The 18,695-nt window shown below is 38.7% G+C and overlaps 2 protein-coding genes across 2 annotated transcripts in view; one reads left to right on the top strand and one right to left on the bottom strand.

Annotated features, from left to right (window-relative positions):
- CMSS1 (cms1 ribosomal small subunit homolog) overlaps positions 1-18,695 on the bottom strand; it is a 247,714-nt gene that overhangs the window by 157,405 nt on the left and 71,614 nt on the right.
- FILIP1L (filamin A interacting protein 1 like) overlaps positions 1,374-18,695 on the top strand; it is a 69,751-nt gene continuing 52,429 nt past the window's right edge. The window contains exons 1-3 of the mRNA XM_050901591.1: positions 1,374-1,643; positions 4,833-5,006; positions 12,145-12,323. Coding sequence (XP_050757548.1) covers positions 1,374-1,643; positions 4,833-5,006; positions 12,145-12,323 — 623 coding nt within the window. The remainder of the gene's footprint in view (positions 1,644-4,832; positions 5,007-12,144; positions 12,324-18,695) is intronic.

The raw sequence follows: 18,695 nt of genomic DNA, 5'->3' as shown, positions 1-18,695 counted from the left end.
TAGAAGAGACTTCAGCATTATAGAAAATGTCACTTGCTTCTCTTGTAAAGTTTTTGATAAATTCTCCCCACTCTCAGCCATCATCCATTACAAACCAAAACCTTCTTCCACCTCCTCTGTTCTTGCAGAAAAACAACAAAAGGAAGTATTTGCAGCTTTCAGTGGAAAATCACCACAGTCAAGGAGTGCAGTCACAGAGTTTAGGATTTAGAGTCAGAACCTGGGGGTTCTGAAAGAACCAAGGGAGAGCTCTGAAAGAACTTTATCAGCCACAGACCTGTGAGGGCAAAAAGCAGCAGCGCAATCATCTCCTGCCTACCATAGGCCATAACAATTTTTTGGACCTTTCAGCAATTAGCTTTGCAGTTTAATAAGAAAAAATTGTGCCTTGTACTTGGAACACGTTTAATTTCACCTTTGAATGACATGATCAGGCTTTTGTCTGCTGGACAGTACCCACAACCACAGTTTTCCTATAGAGGTAGACTATAATCCATTCATACCTTAATCTGAGTGGCAATAAGCAGAACAGAATTCCTGAGGTTAATCAATATTTATGCAGTATTAGTCATTTATCTGCAAAGGCATTAGAGTATGTTTACTTAACAGTGGCACTTCAAAGGGGCCTAGTTAGGACAGGTCTCCCTTTGGCCAGGTACTAACACCTCTAGAGTGCTAGAGTCTAGCACTAAAGAAGTAGTAAGGTTTCATACTACATGGTTATGAGGGGGGAACACCACGATCAGCAAGGTAGTTTGGTTTTGGGGGTGGTGGTGGTGGTGTTGGGTAGGGGGTGTTTACAATGAGGCTCACCCCTTGTAGTCTAGATGTACTAACCCCTACATTTTGCCAAACATGGGGCAAACTTGTAATAGTGGAGGATCGCTTTTGTGCTCTCCCTTGGAAAGACAAAGAAAAACAAAACACGGCTATACAGTAAGGGCTGGGACATTATGAAATTGGAACAGAAAGATCTTCCTAGTGAAAACCTTCTAAACCTAAATTTGCCTCATCACAATAAGTATCTACCCGAAAGGTGAGGTAGGTGCTGTCTCTCAAAAGTCTGTGGTGATGTGCACAGTACTGCCGCTAAACTTGCTGCCTTTGCAAATATTGAGGAGGGAATTGTTACAACTGTGTAAGACCAGTTAAGACTCACTTCACTACAGATATCCAGTAAGGATCACAGCCCAGTCCTGTTGGCTTACATGAAGTTGTCAGCTTTTGTCAAATGACAAACAGCCTTGTGTGGGAGGAAAAACTACCAGTCTGGATGGAATAATACCCACCATAAATTGTGGTAATAGTTTTATAGTCTCTGTTAGTTAAAACAATTTTTTCCCCACCTTCCCTCAGCTTCAGAGATATAAACCATGCGTTCCAGAAGTAACAGCACAGAAAGCCCAACCAGACCAAAGCTGAGCCAGCAAAGGCCAAAAGACCACCATAAAGAAGAGGCTGGTTACAGTGGGAGAGGAAACGTGCAAAGAAGGCAGAAGGAGCAGGACGATGCAGCCCAAGCCAGTACCATCCTAAGAAGCCCTAAGGCAGAGAAAAAACAAAGAAGTTCTTTCAAGAAAAGAGAAGATCTCTCTCGTGATGACTTGCTATTTCTTCTTAGTGTCCTCGAGGGTGAATTACAGGTGATTTATTGTCTTATCTTATATTCCAGATTAAAACACACTTTCCCTTCCCCACCAATTTACTGCAAACACATGCTGCTTTCATGTTAAGAAACACCCTACCTAATTTGATACAGAAGGACAAATATAAACTGCAAAGTACATAAAAATGCAAATTATAGCTATTATTATAGCTATCAGCCAGAAAAGGTGATCTTTACAGCACCTCTAAATGCATATAAAATTTATTCACAATGTACCTGTATCACACTAAAAACACTCATGGTCCACTGTGAAGGATCACATAACTCTCAAAGCAGAGAACTCACAAAACTTTCCTATTGTGCTGCCCCATTCTAAGTACTTTGAATACAAAGTATATGTCACTGTAAAACCTATATGGAGAACATATTAGTGACCTTTAAGATCTGTTACTTAATTATTTCTTATCTCCCCTCTCCTACGAAGTCATGAGCATTACTCCCTATGAATCAGTATGTGTCAGATCACAAGAACTAACTCACTCAACAGTATTCTAACATCTATTGCTAGAAAAATCAAAATAGCCATTTTATTTCCCATAATATGAAGCATAAGTGTTGCATGCCACTTAGCCCACAAGATACTGGATTTTGAAGAGTGAGCATATTTCTATCTGGAAAAGGAGTCAGCTGCCAAGCGGTAAATGATGCCTAACCTGGTCAAACATAATTTCAGAAGTGGGAACCAGATTTCCAGTGAGCAGGGAGAATATTTCTGTGGCAGGCTGATTCCACAGAAGTAGTGATGGCCACTTAAAACTGCTCACAGACAGAGGGAAAAGCAAACTGGCCAAAGGGTATAAATGGGTGTATCACATGGTTTCAGAGTTTATCACCTAGACAGTACCTGGGTAGTTCCAGTCTCACCATATGTGTATATATTTACATAATAACACATACATGCTTAACAAAACACACATGCAATATGAATATTTGATAGATGTACCGATCTCTGAGGGTAGATCCAAGGCAAACTTCTACAGAACATTTCATTATGCAAACAGAACGATTTCCGTGTTTGCAAAACATTTCTCTCCTGCTCATTTGCCCTTTCTTAATGTAGATTAAAATTCAGATGTCACACACTCCTCCAAAACAGTTCTCTCTTCCTCTCAAAAAAATGAGATGTTTGTGTATATATGTTTATATATGTATTTATATTACACACACACTTCATTACACTTGTGTAATATAAATATATAAACACACACACACTTCAATCCTTAAGATTTAAAACTGGAACAGAGTGAAATGAGAAACTGAAAAACAATGAGCCTGACATGAACATTTTAAATCACGTCCGACATTCCAAAGGAAGCATTATGAATGCAAAAAGTGAGAAGTCATTTTTTATTCCTAATTTTCCACCTCCTGTAATGCCAAGTCAAATCTCTGAAGATCAGCTGTCAATCCAATCATAATTAACTTTCAAAGTTAGATGCCATTACTCTCCGATTCCAGAACATTTAAGATGCACAAAGATCACTCTTCTAGGTTTTTTCCGCAATGATCAGTATTAGAAATAGATTATTTTGTATTTTTTAAACACAGTCACAAATAGGGATACAGAAGTGCTCCAGCCAAGAGCAGTCAGACCAAAAGCATTACCCTCTCCTGATACATCCCCGCTGATTTCCTCCCTTTGTACTCTACCCATCTAGGATTAGCATGTCCTTCATTTTGTTTTTAACTGAGATCACTGCAGACAATGGATGCTTGAGACAGTTGACGTAGTTATGTCACCGTAATGGAGGCAGGGGGCAACCTCCATCACCAGAGGATGCAGGGAAAAAAGATGGACACAGTCCTAGGGAGGTGGTCACCTAAACCAGTTTCCCCCCCAGTGGAAACATTCACATAATCAGATATTCTCATGAAAGAACCTTATCATTAGAAGTGGGACTTTGAGACAATTAGCACAATATTCGCAGCAGGTATTCTGTCCCCTCCAACTTAACGTCTAGGAGCTAGTAACTTCATAGCAAAGAAGTGTTCTTGGTGGTTTGTTTTGGGTTTTTTTTTAAAGAGCAAAGAGAATCTATAGATCACTTCAAATACTGCAGATACATACAGCATGTTTCTTCAGCATGGAGCACGGACTTAGAGAGCAATACTGTATGATAGGAAGAAGGTATGTGCACCTGCCAGCTTGTGCAAGAATTTCTGAAATACATACATAGAAGAACATACTGAAAACATACCTGAGAACATATTGTACCTACTCTTTGGTAACAGGATGTCATCAGACATTTTATAAGATTAAGGAAACAAATGCAGTGACATTAAAAAAGGAAAAGTATAATACACATTTTTAGACTATACATTTTTGAAACTACATGATTTTTGGAAACCAGATAACACCATCTTCTCTTAATCATTATCTTTTAATATGCCTTTTTTTTAGCACACACTCACAAATTGAGAATACCCTTACAGCAGTTACTTCCAAAAAACTTGATGCTGCGAGGTTGTTTATTACCTGAGGGTGTGTACACGAGGGTGTGCACATCTACATGTCTATAAATACATAAGCCATGGTCTCACACATGCATGTCCACATACATATACATGCACACAGGACCCCACTGCCAGCTTTGAAGGCAATTAATCTTGTTTTAAAGAACTGCCGTTATTGCATGGCTTTGGAATGCGTGTTGCAAAGGGTCACATCCCCTGCACTGCACACCTCACTACATTCACCGCTCAAATGAGCTCAGTGTAACAACAGAAGCAGACGACCCCAGGCAGGTTTAAACTACAGAAGCCACCTTTGCACCCAAAATATAGAGAATGTGCAACACTTCCAGGCTTCAAGAACCATCCTAACATCTTGCACTATCACAAGTCACACTTTGCCCTGAAATCTTGTATTGTGAATGCTACACTCTGGTCCAGAAACAGCAATACAATCTAACCACTAACAAAGTACTTAAACATTGATGAGGGTTCTGAAGATGCAGGAGTTTATGCAGAGCTAATAAAATACAAAGATCAATACTTCTCTCATGCTTTTTAACTGTCTTCATGTTACTGACTATCTTGGGGCACTTCACATACACAGCATTCTTTAAAAAGTTTTTTAGTTTTCTTAAAATCAAAAGTAGAAAGCTAACCTGTAAATACACATATACAGTTTCACAAAATAAAACCTTACTTTGTGTTTCTGCAGGCTCAAGATGAAGTTATAGGAGTCCTTAAGGCTGAAAAAATTGACTTGGCTTTGCTTGAAGCACAATACGGCTTTGTTACTCCCAAGAAGGTGTTGGAGGCCCTCCAGCGAGATGCTATTCAAACAAAGGCTGAGCAATGGCAAGAAGATATCTATGAAAAGCCTATGGGAGAGGTATGAACATGTAATTGATATTTAACCATAGTTCCCACCAAATTCAACAGAAAATATTTCACTGACTTCAGAGGAAGAAAGCAAATGAGCTCTAAATCTAGAATCTAATACGAGTTTAAGTGATAGGAGAACAAAGTCCAGGGTCCAGTGGGGTCCCTAATAAAAACAGGTATCTAATGATCCTCATTTATACTGCACACCAGGGGCTTTAAACATAGACAGACATGATTTTGTCTAACTCAAACTCTGATAATCAGCCTTCTATTTTTGACACAGTCTGCTTTTTTTTTCCCCTTTCTGTTATCCAAATTCACAAGCCATACAAACAGATACCTCCCCATTTGTCTCATTGAGGCCATCCTACCAATGGCTGGTAAGGGCCCATTCAGTAGTAATGGCACAGCTGTCTACCTTTACATAACCCAACTCCCACTAATTCTGGGGGAGTCATGGGTATACCTACTTGGTCTGAGCAGTTACTGTAATGAGCTGTCATTAGAAATTTCATCCAGGCAGAAATCTAATAATCTCACATTATACCTAGGTAACCTTTACTTTAATTACACTGCAGCAGCAGCCATACTTTCCGAACAATGTTATCTGAATTTCATTTCTGCCCTGCAATGCAAATCACTGGATATCAAAATCCCTTCATATCAGAATATGTGGGGTTTTCCCAAGTAAGTGTCTCCTCTTGAATTTAGATAAACATTTTTAAATATGCTGCTCAGTATAGATAATCATCATAAAAATAAAAGCAGAAATTATGAATAAAATTCTTCTGCCAAGTGTTTTCCAAGCTTTCTGAACAGAAATGTACCTAAGGATACAGAGTTCATTTCAGAGAAAATTATGTCAGGCAAAAGGTCAACACTCATTTCAGAGGCTCAAAGGTTAACATCTCTGGCTACAATCTGAAACAGATAAAGTTAAACCGTGGAGGTTAATTTATTTTAGAACATTGTGGCATTATGTCACAGAAACTTTGAGCACAAATGGAAATGATTTGAAAAGAAGTCCAAAAAAGTTTGAAAACATAAGTTCACTCTGTTACTTTACATAAGTTTATACACGCTTTTTCCTTCTTACACTTAATGGCAGAGAAAGGATTTCTAACACCACTGGATTTGGCAATTCCAAAAGGCAAAGGTAAACATCCTAAGAGCAACTGAAAGGCTAGAAGGACCACTGGCACTTCGTATGTCTTGGTAAACCAAAGGATGCTGTAAGTGGCAGGCATTCCACAATTTCAATTTCAAAATCCCCCCAAATTAAGTCAGAGATCCATTTAGTTTTTGTTTGGAGTTTTTAAACATTTATAAAAACAAGGGAGAGGTGGAACCAGCCACAAAGTATGGCAACGGACCATTTAAATTCCCCCTTTGCCACCATGACAATGGACCTTTGTATCTGCCTACAAAATCTCTGCTGATCCCCTTCCTCTAGAGCATGTGTGTCTCACCCTTGACAATTTAGCCTTGTAGCCCTGAACACAGAGGATCCTCCCAAAACTCACTTGAAAATACAGTGAATTTCAGAAGGCATCTGTAAGATTACTGGCCCTTTAACATTCTCTCACAACTCACTCATCTATCCTAAACTTTATGAAATTTCTTGACAAATTTGGTTAAGAATGTAGTGGGAAAATTTGGTGACTGGACAGCTTTACTCACTAGGAACAGGATTCATAGGTGAAGAAATGTAGCAAAATAGAAAACAGCAGTAATACATCTTCCTTTGCAAAACCTATGAGTGTGACAGACCAAAACCATGTCTTCCTTGGCTATGAGGAGATTTTTTTATTTTTTTGAAAGCAGAGGGTTTTTCCCACCAAATTTGCTCTACAGCTATTTCTTTCTGCAACCTAACAAATGCCAGATAAGCTTACTCTTATTCCTCACACTTGAGGATACAATAAATTGTTTTATGTTTAAAGGGGCATAAAAGAAAAGAAAATAGACTTTTATTTTGGTTTTGCTTCTGTCTGACATAAAGGCCTGAAAAGGTTTTCCATCTTTGCATGGTTTATAAATTTAGATCAAGTCAGTTATTCATGAAAAAATCTGGCTTCAGATCAATTGCCGCTTCCCTTGAATAGAAAACAAACAGCATTCAACATTCTAGTAAATACAGAATAATAGCATAAGAACCATTTTCCCAGATTCAAAAATAAACAAATTTTTTAAAAGAATCAAAAAACCATCAGAGAAGGTGATGGAGGAAAAGAGGGATAAAGAGGAAGATACTGCAGAATTTATGGTGTCTTTTTCTCATGTTTCAAACCTTCATGGAATTAGAAAGTAAATTCTGGTTTCTAACTCTCCCCAGCTTCCAATAACAGAGTCAGAGATAAAAAAATCTGGTGCCTCACTGTTTGAAATGTGATGAACCATACCTCCTACCACTTTGAGAACTCCACTAAAAGCAGCGAAACTAGAGGAAAGCCTATATTCTGCATCCATCAAGGATAATTCAAAATTGAATCCATTTTTAAAATCCCAGTGCCAATCAACTTGGGGAAAGATGCATCCTCATCAGCCTTTTAACAAAGTATATCTGATTGCATCCTCACAACATCTTGCAAGTGTTGGTCACAACTTTCCAACGATGACAGCTGTAGGGCACCAATAAGTTCCAGTCATAGGAAGAGACTGAAACAATAACATTGACAACGTGGCATACAGGAAAAGCAGACCAACATGTCCACATGGGAATTTGGCTCAGCTAGGGTTGAAAAAGACAAGGGAGGAACTGCTCCCATAATGTCCAGTAATCCTGAACTCAGGATTATATGTTTATAATCAATGACCATGAGGATATTATTAACAGGAATAATATTTCACTGAACTTTGGATAAAGAAATGTGACTAATATGGATTTTATTCTGGCACAGTGCCAAACACAAAACAGTCTAAAAAGAGAAAGACAAAAAGTTCAGTTCCAACGTAATGGATATGAGACACACCATCCTAGTTTGACTTCAGACACAAATTGGTGGCAAAGTGTATTTAAACAATTAAATTCCTGTGAATTTTTAGCTTGCTGAACTATTCACAGTTACTTAAGACTATGCCTCTTATTTTCCATTGTATTGTACAGTATGTTCAAGCAAAAGTAGTTCTAGCAAAAAGCCCATATGGTTAGCAAGAACAAAACAACAAATCACTTAATTAAGATTTTATCACTTTAATTTTCAACAGAAGACATTTATACCGCTGCTTATTAGTCCTCTGCAGTTTTTAGCCAAGAACTGTATATGCTGAGCAAACGCATGTGCATACATATAAATGGATATTTCTGCATGCACAGATTTAGCATTTGGACAGAGTAATTTGAGGAACCAGGGGCTGCTGGAGACCACTCCTGTGTGAGGATCTCACACTAGCAGGGGTTCACACGACTTCTCTCTCTTCTCTGCTGGATATGTGGGAGTGAGCCACAAGATCTCACAGGGAAAATGCAAGATTCAAATTTGCTCCCCAGGGAAGTGCCCTTATTTCACAGAGGGACACAACAGAGCTTCCAGACAAACCACACAGAAGTGCAGCAACCCAGTACCAGACTCTGCTCTGCTTGGTCCTGCAGGGAGGGAGAGGCATGCTGCATGATAATACACACAAGTGTCACAAGGCCAAATACCCATACCCATTATGCAGCTTACATGCAGATCTCAAGTGTCTGCATTAATTGTGATATAGGATTTGCTGCCTCTCCAAGTCTCTTCTCTATCACCCACCTGCACCAGGAGACAGGCCCAGCACCTCTTCCCTTCTCTCCCAAGTGGAATCCCAAGCTCTTGCTCTCCACCTTTTCCCCAGCACAACAGCCACGCGCCAGCTGCAAATGCTCATGGTAGAACTGATTTGACAGCATTCTTGAAAAGAAAACTTAAATGCATCTTCTAATCTGAGCAACAGGAGAAAACTGCAACATAAAACCAGCTTTGATGCAGCAACTTATTTACTTGTCTCTCTTAGCCTTTTATGTAAGCAGGTCTCCCCAGGACACTACTGTTCTTTTACCCACTTTCAGATTCCTAGTTCCACCTCCCTGCCTTGAAAACACACCTCACCCATCCCAAATACCGGTTTGTAATCGAAACTGCTAATCTCAACACTGACAAAAGCACAACTGTGAAGAGAAAGGCAATGGCATTGCTCATTGACAACTGAAAAACAAAAACCTGGAGTTACTACCTCTCTTCTTGCATACATGCCACTTGGACTACTGCTTGAATTAACCTCTTGTAGCCATTCAACAAATACTCCAGAGCAAACAAAATATACTGAACCCATAAAACACTGCTGGCAGGTCCCACATCCTTCACACCCAGTGCAGAGGCAGGACTATATTCTATTTGGTTAATGTTGTTTGTGTTGATGACTAACCCTCATCTCCATCAGGCATTTATATGTTTAGAAACAGGAGTCATTTGATTTATGATCAGCTTGTAGCCAGAAATTTCAGTGTTTTCTTATGACAGCAATTTACACATCCCCTCAGACTCTTACATATACTTTTGAAGCGGTAGTCCAATCCATACAAATGGCTCACTTTACATTCTTAACCCCATCCATGCAGACTGCCTGCCAAAAGAAATCAGAAGTTCACATCTTTGCCTTCCTCCCCACCTGACCTTGCACTGAGGGCTGAGAGCACCATCATGCAAGGCTGACGCCCAGTTCACATCAATTTAAGCAAGGCAGGGCCATAGTTGCAAGCAGCACTGCATCAGAACTTTATCAAAAAACAGGAGGCAGGTTGCTTTCTGAGAACAGCATATACTCACCTGACAGCATGACCTTTAAAAAGGCGAGGATCAGAAACTCAGGTGATGGTGCTTCATGCATCTGTGCAATAGCTGTTTCAAAAAAACCTCCAAAATCTTGGTGGGGGAGGAAGGTTGATGAAACACACTGAAAATTCTCTCCCTCTTTCTGGTAAGCTAGTAGCTGAACAAAAGATTTCAAATTTTGAAATTTCTGCTTCTGGTGGAAGAAGGGAGAGTGTGGAGAAATTAAAAATGGCCAGTTTTCTTCCACCTGACCTTTTAGGGCAATTCAGTTTTCAACCTCTGTAAAAGACATAGAAAACACAGCCAAGAGATTACTGTGTAAGGCGGCACTTGCTTACTGAGAAAGCTTGCATATGCAAGGGTTTAGGTGAGAAATGTTTTCCCAAGAGAGGTCCTACTTCAAGATCATGATTCCAGAAAGCACTCACCTTGCTGGTGTAAAAGCATGCAAATTATGAGTGAACAAGATGAAAAAAACCTTAACAATCTGCTGTAAGAGCACCACAAAACAGTCAAAAAGGACAGTCATAGGTTTCTTTACATTTTTTGATCATGGACGAAATGAGCTCAACTATGTCGCAACAGAAAAAACGCTCTCTAATGTCATACGCAGAAAAAACAGGTAATTTTCAAAATGGTCCACATTTCTGTTGGAATATTTTGGACTCAAACCATCTTCAAAGTCTTGTCAATAGTTCCTTTTTCCTTACTCATAGCAGTGTCACCAAAAAAAGTTAACAATGATTTAGGAGAAACATAAGAGAATATATAAAGCTTAAAAAGAAGCTGAAGTAAGCAGGGGGAGAGTCAGAAGCCCATGTAGAAATTGATGATATTCTCACTCATTCAAGAAACTCATGTTTAGGCATTCCAGCTCTTCCTGTCATCGCTTCTATCAGCCAAACTGTGAATAAACACAAGGAAAAGATAACTAATCATACTCCTTGGAAATAAATTATCCAAAATAAGCAGTGGCCCTAAGAATCTGAAGCCCCAGCGTTCCTTGTGGCACATGGAATTCCTTGTGGGGGAAACATCAGAGAACCAGAACCAGCCTTGCTTCCCACACTGGCCATTTGTGAATTCTTTCCTATTAATAGAGTGAAGCACTGCAAAGCAGCTTGACCTGCTAGAGTAGACTGTGGTTAAAAGGAGGCACTGGGCTTTGAGCTCAAAATTTCTCTTTTCCAAAAAGGATATGAAGATTCCTGTGTTGACCTGATGAGGGAGGCAGTCTCCACAGGGGAAGTGGAATGAGCAGGGAACAAAGATTCTCACAAACACAGACTCTTCCCAGGTCTTTAGAAGGCCTCCAGTGATCCTTCCTCAAACTTCAGCTAGATCAGTAATGCCTAAAGAGGAAAACCCCTTCTGGTTTCATACGCACACTTGCATAATTCAGTCACATACCGAATTCAAAGTTAGAAGAGAATCCTCAGAATGATAGTTTTCTCTCAGTTTGTGGAAATCATTTTGTTTAACAGCATAACTCCAGTGAACAGTTATGCCAATAACTCTGTGGTTTAGAAAACTAAAAATTATTATAAAAACCTCAAATAGACTATTTACATTAAAATATCACTATATAATAATATTTAGAAGCTCAGCAGAAATACTTGGGGAAGGGGAGGGATTTTGATGTTCAAAGTGTGGTATAAAGGTGCCATCTGCAAGGCAAACCCCTTTACAACGTGTGAAATTTGAGGAACAAAACAGGAAATGCCACTGTTAAATAAAAATACTTCCAAATATTTCAAAATTCAGCACTTATTCCAGAAACCCAGAGCCATGCTCAGAGTAAGCACAAGAGATGGGATTGTTTTCCACTCTTGGTTCTATTGTGCATTTACTGTGAAACCAGAGGAAAACTGCTTTTTGATCTACCTGTCTACCTTACAAAGACAATTCAATACTCTCATTTTCTATGCAGCTACAAATGAGGCAGCTATTTCTATTCAACCAAAAGTCAGTCGCCTACTGTGTCAAGCAGAGGCTTCTTCTGCCAAGACATCTGGTTCTCTACCACAATGATCAATGAGAAAAGCACAGCCCTGGGAACAGTAACTGTTAATTAGTAGCTGTTGAGGATCAGTCATGGCAGGAGGAGGAACAGAAGGTGACCAAGGGTCCTGCAAAACAGTACCTTAACTTATTTTTCTAATTTGCCGGAATTAGACTGACAGAACTAAATAATTCTTTCCAAACAGATACACCAAAGGACCTAGCCATTAGGCTATTAAATGCATTTTATATCATTAAGCCTTTCTTAAAATCTTTCATTAATGAAAGCCTGAGCAAGTAAGAATTTCAAAAGACTTCAGGAGGCTTTGCTTTTTTTTGTAGCTTGATAAAGTTGTAGAGAAACAGAAAGAAACTCACAGACGAATGCTGGAGCAACTTCTAATGGTAGAAAAATCACACAGACAGACACTGTATGAACTAGAGGAAGAGAAGAGGAAGCACAGCAAATACATGGAAAAAAGTGATGAGTTTACAAACTTACTGGAACAAGAATGTGAAAGGTAAGGTTACCTCTTGCCATAGTACTAACAAATACCTACAATTTAACATTACGTCTAAGGATCTGTCTGCTTTCTTATTCTGCATCCACTAAAAATCAGAAATATTTGCAGAGTTGTATTTTGAGAGTTCAGCTGTGACAACATGACTAATTACTCCTAAATAACAGTAGTGTCTACATCTCCATCAGCAGGTGAGGTAGGTCAAACGGTTGACAGATTCTTCAGCACTGTTGCAGGATGACAGGTAGGTTACATTACAGAGAACACAGGGAGATACACAAATGTGTAAAGGTATAACCAACATGAAGCAGGTGAACCTTTCGGCATGTTTGAGATGCTCAGTGTACACTATAGTATGCAAGGAATAGAATATGAAATTAGGCATGCAGCCTTTGATGGTAGAAGAGAAAGACATGAGGAAAAGGTGTTTAGACAGACCATGGAAATACAGAGAGAGGAAGCAAAGGCAGAAGATAATTTACAGAAAGCTTTGAAAATAAGAACACCGTAAAGTTCTCATATCAGGATTGGCATAAAAACCATAAATCCAACTTTATTTTTAAGTGTAACTTAAAAGCACCATAGCTTGTTTAAGCACAGTGTGAGGGTTTCAATAGCAATTCTCAGAAGGTTTAAGAAGAATTTAATGTCATTTACTGTCTTTAAAAAAGCCACTTCAAACTGTGGCTTCTCTGAATCTGCAGTAAAACTGAACACATCCTAAGGAGAAGAAAAAAAAAAAAAAAAAAAAATCGAAGAACATTTCCTATTCCCTGGATAGCTACTCCAGAAGATAAGAGAATATTGTCTCTGTTTCCTTTCGCTTCGGAACAGCTTCCAGATGGAAATGTTTGGGTGTGAGAACGTCAAGCCTATTCTAAACTCACATTATGCATAGATAATTCTTCCTCTGCTTCGCCTGTGTAACATCATGTTTCACATATTTTGGCAGTGTTCACCCTTCACACTACACCTCTCTCCTGCAGGTCTATCAAAGATAGCACATATGCTTCCCACTGAATACACAGACACATTTATGGTTTGCAATTAAAGAGGCTGGGGAAAAAACCCTTTGCTTCTCAGAAAAATGTATACAGATGCAGGCAAGCACAGAAAAGCACAAACAAAGTCCCCCCACAAGGCACAGAAATGACTTTTTTCTCTAAGAACTGTTCTTGTGAAACATCATCATATCAGGAACCAAAACCTGAGATGAATGGAAGTTTTCATCTGCTGTCTTTTTCTCAAAAACTATGAGACACTCATCTCTTAGAGACAGAGCTAAACAACTACAGTTGCTAAAAGTGGCAAAATGTTACATCAGACACATGTGCTCACAGAGTGTGAAAAGCTGCACAGAAGGAAAGACTAAGCATCAGAGTAATTTTTTTTTCCTTGTGAAAACAGGGTAGACATGGGATTAAAACACTTCCCTGCCCCTCCTCCATATTCCCCCCAAGAAGACTATAAAACATTCACCACTATTATCTGCAACATTTAGTCTACCTGCCTGGAAAAGGGGGGCGGGGAGAAATACTGAGGTGCCTAATGAGACCTTAGAGGATGTAATAATAGATTTCAGATTAAGTCTCAATTTTTGTATTTTCTTTGGAGGACGTATTTTATGTGGAAAACCTTAAGGGGGTGTGATGTCACATGTTGAGCTGATTCCAAAATGTTTGCCAAGTAACGTCGCCATCAAGATCTCCGTGCAATTGCCTGCCATAACAAAAAAAAAACCCAAACAAAAAAAACCCAAACAAAAAACAAAACAAAAAAAACCCAAAAAATCAACAAAAAGCCCCACAACCAAAAAAACACTCAGCAAGTTAAGGTACAGCTCTTTCTACATTAGCCTGCCTGACTTGACATTCAGAACACACACCCATACACAGCAAAGTGACCTTTTCTTCCATTTCAAAAACCTTAGTCCAATTTAAATCTTCTCAGGATGTGAATTTTGCATTTGGATTAAGAACAAATAGAACTCCACAAAAAGTTTGATACATAAAGCAATGACAAATGAATTTTTGCTTCCCCCTCCAATTCAATTAAAAAAAAAAATATTAATTCAGAAAAGCAGTAAGTATTCATCAATGAACTTTCTTCTTTTTTCAGCCAGAAGCAGTATTCTCTTGTAAGTGTGGAAGGGTATATAGCATTCCTAGCAGTATTTCAGTTTCAAAGCAAAATCCTGAACTTCCATTCAATTAGTCAAAAAAGTGTCTTGCTTGTATCAAAGAGCAAGGCTACAGAATATGCTAAGGCTATCCTTGAAGAGTATAGAATGCATGCAAGCCAAACAAGGTACACGAATAATATGTGATTATGTGATAAAAATGAAAAAAACTTAGATGTTATGGGGCAGTGATGCTGAAGCACTGAAAACTACTCCTGATAGCAAGAATAAAGAAACTATAAGTCAGATCAAACACTTACATATGACTCTGAATATATTTTCAGATAAGGTGGAGAAAAAGCATTTCCTCTTTCTTACGTCTGTGCTCAGGAAGAACAGAACTGAAGAATTCTTAAAAGAGAATTTTAGTGATGAACTAATTTATCAGATGATCATGTTTTACAAAAACTAGCAAGCCTCCATCTCCAGGGCCTTTCTGCTGCCTTATTCCCTCCATACATGACATTTCTCATTAAAAAGAGTTAAAAAACATATTTGGATCATGCAAAATATTAGCAGTCTTTTCACTGACTCAGTAAAAACTCTTCACCTTAATCATTCGAGAATCCCTTTGACTTCATAGCAAGGCAACAAGACTAAGTTTGGCCTCAGCAACTGTACATTGTCAGATTTGGGAGTACAAGCTTATGACAGGACTAGTGACAGCTTTCTAGACATGAGAACTGCATTAGCATTTAAAGTTAACCCTTTAGGCATTTTAAGCGTTTTTCTTGTTGCCAGACAAAACTAATCCTCCATAGTCTTGCTGTAGGTAAGTGACAAAGATTGGTCTTCCAAACTGAAAAGAGTCTCAACACTTAGCAACAGACATTTACCAGTAAAAGAATGATACAATCATGCTACTATAATTATATTTATTCATCTTCAGTCATATGTACTTTTAAAGCATGGAGCCACTGACAAACCCCTATCAGATAAGGAACAGTTTTGTGGAGAAAAGGAGGCCAAAGGGCAATGACTGGATAAGTCTTTCCTGCACTTCAACATGAATTTTACTCTGTATGTGTGCAGACCAGACAGGAACACAAAGACAAACTACATGTGCATAGTAGTGTACTAGACCAAGTCTACTAGAGTCTAAGAAGGGAAAGTTTTATTGTATTGCTGGAGCCTAAAGACATAGCAGCACCCAAACTCACAGGAACATAAAAAAACTCCAGAAGCTAGATACAGAGACTACTAGGTGCACCTGAAGAACCACAGCATAAAAGCCACTGAGCTTCTTTAGAAGCTCTTGCATTTCATGGGGTTGGGGGATAGAGGGCAGGACTAAGGACTAGGAAGAATACTTACTTTAGATTCAAATGCAGATTCCACTGCATCTTCCCTGAGGATGTACCCATTTGTCCAAATATATTTATCCACATTTCATGTTTTTGCAGTACAATTAAATAATAAAAGCTGCTATTTTAGAAAACATTTTACAAAGCTAAAATATGAGACTAGAAAGTTTTCCAGATATGCATGTTCCCAGTTTGAAAACACATGCCATATGCATGCAAGTATTTACACGTTTACATATCACTCTCCACCCCATACCCACCCCACACACACAAAAGAAATGAAAGAGTAAAACAGTAAAATGATTAGCACTTAGACAGCCCTTTTCCTCTGCAAGTCTCAAGGAGTTTTAAATATTACATAAGCACAGTTATTCCCCATTTGATGAATACTGAAAAGAAATGAAGGTATGAGTAGAAGAAACCAGTCACAGGTAGCTAAGGGTTAAATTGGAGGAAAGGAAGAAATCTCCCAACATATAGGTGTGTCCCATCTTCAAACTTTCTATATACTATAGAGACTCTCAGCTATACAAAGTGTAAAGCTTTATTATAAAGATACACTGGTTAAATAAGTGAATGTTGTTCAACAGGACAGGAAAAAAATAGTAGTTTGCTAATAAGCAATGTAAATAGGTTTTTAAAGGCAGTTATGATAAATGTTGCTCACAGGAATTCAAATATTAGCACAAAACTTTGCAGGTTGGTATAGCAGCAATTAATAAGATCTTTAGTTTACAGATCATCTACTAAGATGAGGGTTTTTTTCTATAGGGAGGAAAGCCATCATAAGTTTTTGTTTTAGCTCTGAATTCACACTCACAAAGGTCATATAGAGAACACAGTCCAAAGAAGAAGAAAACACAATTGTTTACATATCAGATAATCCTAATGTTTTTTAAAAGGAAACTTACTCCTTATGCTCTAAGCAAGTGAAAAAACCTAAGCCAGCCAACCAAACTCTATTCCACTGTATTATTCTTAAAACACCAAGTAAAGGGCATTTTCAGTGTTAAGATAAAAGTTATTATTATACCCATCTGAGGAGTCAGCATTCACCAAGCACAAAAAATGGAACCTAACCTGCAAAAGTCTCACAACTGTAGTCTTTCTCATCTAACAAAACACCACAAAACACAGTGCTTGTTGCTCCAACTGCTGCCCCCCTCATGGTCAGTCAGTTAATATGACAACCTGTTGAGTGATATAAGTTAGAAGGGATCTCTGGAGGTCTCCAGCACAACTTGCTGAGTGCCAGGCTAACTTCACAGTCAGATCAGGTTGCTCAGACCCTTGTCCAGCTGACTACTGAAGATCCCCAAGGGACAGTGATTCTGCTGGCTGCCTGGGCTCCTGATGCAGTCTTTGCCATCCTCGCCAGGAGACCCTTTCCCTCAGTTTCATTGTAGCCATCATTCTGGTCTGGCTTCTGCCCCATGTTCAACTGAAACTGCTCTCATTAAAGGCTCAATAACTTCCCTTCTGGCAAACCTCTGAACCTAATCCGTCTTCACTGTCTCTGATCTTTTGGCTGCCTTGGACACAAATGAGCTTTCAGCACTTCCTCGCCATCTTACCCACACAGAGTTTCTGTGACTCCAGCTGGACTCGTTTCTCTAAGTGTTTCCACAGTGTACTCTGAGTTGGAAACCTCTCATTGTCCACCTCTGCTCTGTCCATAGGACCCCACAGGTCTTATTCTTTAGGTCTTTTCTTTATCCATTCACTCTCTGTGCTTCTCCTCACAGAAACTCAAAGCCAGCCATCATCTCTATGCTGATGACTCACGTCTACTCCAACCACCACCACAAATCTCACCATTTGTGAGCAACCTGCCATCATACCCAACTCCATGAAACCAGAAGGGAACTCAGTCTTTTATCCCTCTGCCTTTGGCTTCATCCTTAAGATTCTCTAATACCTCAGTTCTTAAAACTGGGGTAACGAAGTCATACTGCTTGTCACTCAGCCTGAGCCTTTCTACATTTAAGTCTCACAAATTCTTCTTCATAGCACCTCCAAGAAAATAAAAAATAGAATTTAAAAAACAAACAAACAAAATCCCACACACATAAACTAAACATATCTTATCCATCCACCTAACTAAATCCTTTTCCAGGCCCTCACTTCAAAAATATTGTTTTATCATTTCCACATTAGCTATTTCACCCCTCTATGTCTCTTCACTGGATGCACTCTCATTACTGCATTAAGGTTATGTATTTCCTCTTGTGTACCTTTACAGTACACTCTTACCCTCTCATGCAATGTTATTACATGGACTAAACATCACACTAAAAATGTAACAAAATTAAATTATATTATGTTATAATACTGCTTAGGTATTGAGTAGGTAAGACATATGATTTCATAAAAGTGAGCACTCTAGGTTAAGTCATTTGTTGTTTTTCTTTGAAGTGTCAGATGAAAGTAATTGCTACGCACAGTAGGTCAAGTGACCAACACTTGAAAACTGGGACAGGGCATCAAGGAGAGAAGGAACCATCTCAGCTAAAAGGTGAAATGTGTTAGTATGTTGTCAGCGTAACATTGCTGTACTTTAATTCTGACACATTCACACATTGGAGTAACAATATATTGCATGCCCAGCTCTGGAAAATTCAATATTCTATAACAGTGGGTATAATTAATATTTGCTGTTTTTCTTAATGAAGCCAATTAAATATTATAAGGAGCAGGATCTTATCTCTATAGAAAGCTACAGTAAAAATAAACACTGTCAACTTATTTATTCTACATGTGTTACCAGCAGTTTTTAATTTCATGCACACTGAACTATTGTTGTAGATTGCATTGTACTCAAATGCAATCATTTCCTTTTAGCTTTCTGGCAATGAGTTATATATATTACATATGCCTGAGACTATGTCT

Source organism: Gymnogyps californianus, chromosome 1, assembly GCF_018139145.2.
Source record: "Gymnogyps californianus isolate 813 chromosome 1, ASM1813914v2, whole genome shotgun sequence".
NCBI lineage: Eukaryota > Metazoa > Chordata > Aves > Accipitriformes > Cathartidae > Gymnogyps > Gymnogyps californianus.
The sequence above is the reverse complement of the archived record's forward strand: the minus strand, read 5'-3'. Positions and strand labels throughout refer to the sequence as shown.